The sequence below is a fragment of the Stegastes partitus genome, unplaced genomic scaffold (genome assembly GCF_000690725.1).
Source record: "Stegastes partitus isolate 25-593 unplaced genomic scaffold, Stegastes_partitus-1.0.2 Scaffold277, whole genome shotgun sequence".
In the NCBI taxonomy this organism is placed as follows: Eukaryota; Metazoa; Chordata; class Actinopteri; family Pomacentridae; genus Stegastes; species Stegastes partitus.
Window position 1 is genome coordinate 66,831 of NW_007578008.1, and position 6,237 is coordinate 73,067.

The 6,237-nt window shown below is 38.3% G+C and overlaps 1 protein-coding gene across 1 annotated transcript in view; it reads right to left on the reverse strand.

Annotated features, from left to right (window-relative positions):
* The window catches only part of LOC103357845 (glutamate receptor-interacting protein 2-like), a 215,168-nt gene that overhangs the window by 64,029 nt on the left and 144,902 nt on the right, over positions 1–6,237 (reverse strand). The window contains exon 2 of the mRNA XM_008282571.1: positions 3,713–3,790. Coding sequence (XP_008280793.1) covers positions 3,713–3,790 — 78 coding nt within the window. The remainder of the gene's footprint in view (positions 1–3,712; positions 3,791–6,237) is intronic.

The following is a 6,237-nucleotide window of genomic DNA, read 5'->3' on the forward strand; positions in this document are numbered from 1 at the left end:
TTCATAGAGGAACACACATACATTATCTGCAGAAAGGCACTCATTCATTCATTAGTCCCTCTACTGTTCGCATTTGCATAAAAGCAAAAGCTTTTTACAAATGTAGTTCTGTGCCACGAACATCTTCAGAACCAAATCCATCACTAAATGAGTTTTTTTTTTTTCTCCTCCTCTGCAGAGATGCAGAGCCGAATACGTTGGGATTCATAAAGTTTTATCTACCTCTTTAATTTGTTGCTCAGGGAATGATGTTATGAAAGAAACTCACGAAATGGTTTCTGTTATGTAAAAACAGACGCGAAGAAAGTTTAACGACGGCCGGACTAATGAAGAGAGCGAAACATTATCTCTGCCGCACAAACAGAACCTCGGATGCTTTTTGAAGTCGCGCTCAAAGTTAAAGTCAGATAACAAGCAGGGACGTTGGAAGTGAACACGGAGCTGAGTTCTGTGTAATAAGTCTAAATACAGATTGATAACAAGATTAGGTACAAAGTGGGAAAGAGGCAGAAAAGAATAAGCAACAGAGAGACGCTTTCACACGGAAAGAAAGACGGGTTCCAAAATCTAAGCAGCTGTGGTGAAATATGAAAGTTGAGGGACTGCTGTGGGGTAAAGTTCTTTCAGACGACTGCAGAATATCGGAGAGAAAAGCAGGCTGCAGAGGGAACCAGAATCTTTTGCTGGTTCTGAATCTGAAAAGCGAGAAAGACAAATCTACCAATTTATAAATGTTCAATCATCAGTTTCAGTCAGTTTCATGTGTGTTTATTGATGGTGATTTAATTCATATTTACAATACATGTAACACGGTTGACAGTAAAAGATGTGTTTTTTATTTAAAGACAAGGTGACTTTGATGTTCTGCTGTTTTGGGATCATTTAAGATAATTCTTTATTAATTCATTTACTCATTGTAATATGATAACTTTCTGATTGTAATATACAGTCGTCCTCGAATGTATTCACACGCTTCCATTAAAGAAAAGGAAAAATTCACAATCAAACAACTAGAAACTGAAAAAAGTAATGATAAATAAAAAGTTGCTAAATTATAATTTAGTGAAATAAAACACTACTTTTGAATTGTGACTGGAAAGAATACTTAAAGAAAACAAAACTGTCCCGGACAAATTAGAGCACTTTGCTGATGAGCAGTGAAGTCAGAACACCTGTCAACAGGTGCAGAAGTCTGACTGAGAGTTACAGGAAACACCTGATTGGCTCAAAGGGATGTTCAACTACATATTAGTTTATGGGGTCCATCATGCTTGTTTGCTTGTGTGTTTTTTGTTTTTTTTAATATATATTTCTGGTAAACCACAATTTAAAAGCAACATCATGATTTTCATACATTTTTATTTATTATTACTTTTGTCAATTTCAGCTTATTTCAGTGACTGAAGCTGTTTTTTTTTCCCCTCCTTTAATGGGAGGGTATGAATAAATCTGAGCACGACTGTATTTACTGTTATGTAACGCTGAGATTTGACATCATCCAAGAAGAGTTCATTCTAACAATTTACACCAACAAACAAGTAGAGACTAGAGCCAAAATATCGTCAGATATTTGTTAAATATATAGACATATATTAGCATGTTAGAGTAATATTGAGAAGGAAAAGATGACGCAATCGTTGCTTTTACCTTTTCCAGTAACATATTTAACAAACGAGCTGGCTGCTTACCATGAACACACTGCTTGCTCTACTGAATAAACTATGTGTGGACACCATTTCTGATTTACAACCAGCATCTTTTTATGCATGATGTTCTGCACAAGCCAAAGTTTTTCTGTTGGACAACGTACATGTCGACACTGACAGGAAAATATCGGCCAACTAATCTGTCAAGTTTTTAGTTAATATGATGGGATAACTGATGGACTGATAGTAAGACTACTGAAAAATCAATTCAAAAGTTGGTACAGCCAGATACCAAGTAAAGATGGGTTGTTTTTACAAGGAGAGTTAACAGGATTTCCTTAAAAAATACCTGAAAAAATACTGAAAATGTGTTAATATTAGATTAGATTGCACTTTATTTTTCACCACAAATGGGGAAACTCATGCATTGCAGCAGTATAGATTCAGGAAAGGAGCACAGAAAGGTGTATATGTGTATATTACTGCAATGAGAGTTATAAGAAAAAGGTTTTGTGGAGGTATGTTGGGACCAAACACGTCTGTTTCCATCTGTTTTGGCGACCTTGCTGTTGTCATGAGCTCCCAGCAGTCATCGGGTACAAAAAACAGCATCCCCATGTGATCTAGAGGGAAAAATCAGCCGCACTGGAAGGTGAAAGCTGTTTTTTATTTTCTGTTTTCAAATGTGTCAAACTAATTAAGCAAATTGCTGCTGTCACTGCCAAACTCTGCTTTAGGCGTTTGTCTGGGACAAAAGATCATTATGACGCTTACGTGTGCACACGTCACCATGGTGACGCAGATTCTGGGTGACACAGTTTACAGCGCTGCTGGGAAGTAACTGAGTACATGTATCCAAGAGCTGTCGATGGGAACAGCTTGAAGTACTCGAGTATTTGCACTCGGCTGTGTCGTGCTTACTCCACTAGATGTGTCTGAGAGCTGAACGTTACAGATTGGGATTTTTCATTTGGTCCTAAAATAAGATGCTTTAACCCTCAGAAGCCCACTGGTGGGGTGGATAAGTGTGCTATCTTTATAAAAAATGGTCAAATTACTCCATTTATCAGAGCCAGAAACTGCAAAAACAGAAAGAATTGCTAGATTTCCAATGGTCCTTGAACTGCTCATCACTGAGATGCTGCTCTGTTGGAAAACTGAACCCAATCTAAAGTTAATATTATGATATTTCATTATTGTCAGTTTATGTTAAATGGATAAATAAAACAATAAATAAATAAAAAAGCCAAATATAAGATTTGTACCAAACAGATTTGATCAAAAATACAAAAAATCCTGAACTCCTCGTTACAACCATGAAGCCATTAATGACTTAGCCGTGACCAATGACTTTGTGAAAACATTTTTTGGGAATTTCTGGCTGAACTGAAGGCTGTGATTAGACTGATCAGAGTAAATGCTTGCAGTAAAACATACATCTAGCATGTAGAGCTGCTATTTATTTAATTTTTTTCCATTATTGGTAACACATTAGTTAAAATGTGAATGTGTTGATTCCACATTTTTTTCGAAATTTCCCAACATAATCCAGAAAAATTAAACTGTGATTTTCTCTTTTGTTTTATGGCATCATAGAAGGAATATCTGAGTTCTGTCTCCTTCTGATGATCCCACAGTAAGCAAAAATGTTATAAGAGCAGAGAAACAGCCAGAAACTGCTTAAGGTTCAGAGGGTTAAAGCTTAAACTTGTGGTTTTTAAACATTTTGGCTTGTGAGCTCTTACAATAAAACATGTATTTAGGCCTCTGAGTTGGTAGCAGGTCGCCAGAAGACACATTTTCTTTCTAAGCTTTTCAAAATGTCTTATTTCAGCACCATCATAACTGTGAATTATCTTGAAAACCATCAGACTACAGGAAAATTCAAAAGCTGAAGACAGATTATGCACAAATACTCATTTCTTGAGCCTCAGGTTGGAAACCTCTGGACTCAACCTCAAGCAACTTTTTAATAAAATATCAGTCACGCGAGCCATTTTATTGCAGACTGAGCACTTTTTTGCAGAACTTAACTTGTATATTAGGCTGACAGAAGAGGCCCATACCTGGTATACTGTGTCTTCTTGAGGCCATGGTGTGTTCCGGTCCAGAGATGTCCTTCGTTTTTCCATACGGCCCATCATCTAGAAAGAAAAACAGACACAGAACAAACCGTAAGTGTCGTGTATTTTGCTTCACTTTGTTTGGTTTAAAGCTATGTTCATGCTGAAAGTATTAAACCAGCGATAGTTTGACAGTGAGGTAACAAAAATGAACAGTTCATACGGTCCTGCATAACTAGATGCTGAAACACTCGCTGTCGAGAGCTTGAAATTGCGGCGATGAGCAGATACTCACAAACAGCACAGAAACAAGAAGCGAGACGGAGCTAATTAAGTTCAGTTACCAAATATCACTCAGATTAATAGCGTTCGTCGAAGCATGAAGCAGGACGACAACTCATTAAAACACCTAAAAGCTGGCGGGTTGGGAGCTTCTCAGACGACAACATGTTAACACACATGAAATGATTCAAACCAGCACTGCGTAAATGTAAAGCTGCTCGGCTCTGAACACCATTTGTCTCCCTCTCCAGACGGGAATCCTCCACCTGCTCCCCATCTGAGACCAAAACCAAGATAGTCCACGTTCCCTCCTGCATGCTAGTGAATGTAATAAATGTTATATTTGACTGTCCTCTGTTTGGCTGGATTGAATTAGTAAAAGCTGAAGCCCAGTGGTTTGTAGTTTTTAATTAGGATGTAATTAAGCTATATTGGCTTTGATGTGGACTTTTTTCATCAGCGTAATCTTTTTATTCCTCATATACGGTTAAATAAATCGGCGTCCTTGCAGTGTTTTGTTGTGTAATGATTCCTCTGTAGCCTCTAGTTCATTAGATTTAAGTTTGATAGGCGGGTACATGAGGGGAGGATGGACAGGTGTAGGTGCATCCTGTAGATCTGCAGGTAACAGGTGCAGGTGTTTTACTGCAACCTTCCAGTAATATTGTCAGGATTGAGCCACAATGTTCACTCAGCTGAAAACCTGGTGAAGAGAATGTCACATGGGTTAAAATAGATGGACCGATTATCATCCATTTTTTCTAATTATTGGTATTTTTATTGACTGATAATTGCTAAACTAAATGCTACGTCAGATCTGATGCAGCAACCTCTGTGATTTCAGAAATGTCTCTCAAGCAGAGACCGAAAAAGCTGAACACAAACCAGGAAATTAGCTTCGTTCAAAGCGGCTATGGCTACGCTAACGGCTAGCGGCTAAGTTAGCACGCAGACACAGATTACCCTCAAAGTCTGGAAAACAATAATTAATAATGCTTTAAGATCTAGATGATAATAAAAGTGACAGTCCAGTGAAATAATAAGAAAATAGAGAACACTAAATGTCACATAAACAGACGACAGCATCCTAATTTAATCCCTCCTATTTCTGTTTTACATATTCAATTACAGTCATCCTTATTAATAATGAAGACGAATTATGAATGACAGGTCTGCTGCTACCACATGCCGTTAAAACATAGCATTTATATCGATTCCAAATATCGACCACCGATCCGTCTCGATTACCAGCAATCGCCATCGTTCCTACTTTTCATCTAGTGTCGCCGGCAGATCACACGTCTAACACTTTAGTTTGCAACAGAACGCATCTAAAACTAAAGAAATACTAAAATGCAGAAATTAAGACAAGTCTGAGCAGATGTGATGCTGACAAAGTCGTCTCAAACTGAACATAACCGAACCGCATCAGACGATACAAAAAAAATTAGCCTGAAACCGCACAGCTGCCGTTCCTATTAATTCGTCCTTTTTTTTCCTTTAGAATCAAAGACATCCCAAAGTTTTCTGTCCCACTGAACAGATGCAGTCACAGTGGGTCTTTGTACTTTCACAGAGCTGCAAACTTCTTCTTTTTTTTTTTTTTAAGGGCGTTTCTTCCTCGACAAGCAGAAAATCGGTAAGAATTGTACAAAAATTGTTGAAAAACATCCATCATGCATAATCTGCTTAGCAACACCACAAGCCTTGCATCCATTCTGTACGTACACCCCTGTAAGAAGATTACACACAAGGGAGATTTCCCAAAGTTCCTACACAGTCAGTCACTTTAACTACCTTTCAGTAGGTTCACTGGTAAATACCCACCGAGGGGAGTCGACCAACAGAGTCTCCTGCCTGTTTGGACACTGAAACGGAGGCTATCGCTGTTATATGTCACATTTGGGGGAACAGATGTCCTGTTTTATGGTCTCTGGCAAAGACTTTCTGGCAGAGACGTGCGGGGCTTTAAATATTTGATAAGGTATTATTTCACGTCTGCTCAACTCGCCACAGTTATCTGGAGCTTCGCTCTTTAAACTGCTGGATTTATCTGCGAAGCCCGGAGTCGGGCCCCGTCCAGCCAATCAATGAGCTAATTAATTCATCAATCAATCAATCACGGACGGTTAGGGGAAGGACAGAGGCAGGTCACAGGGTAAATATGCAAAGTTTAGAGGAAAACAAATAGAACAAAATAGTAACGTAGGTGTGGATACTCATAAATGTCATCATGATTACTATTC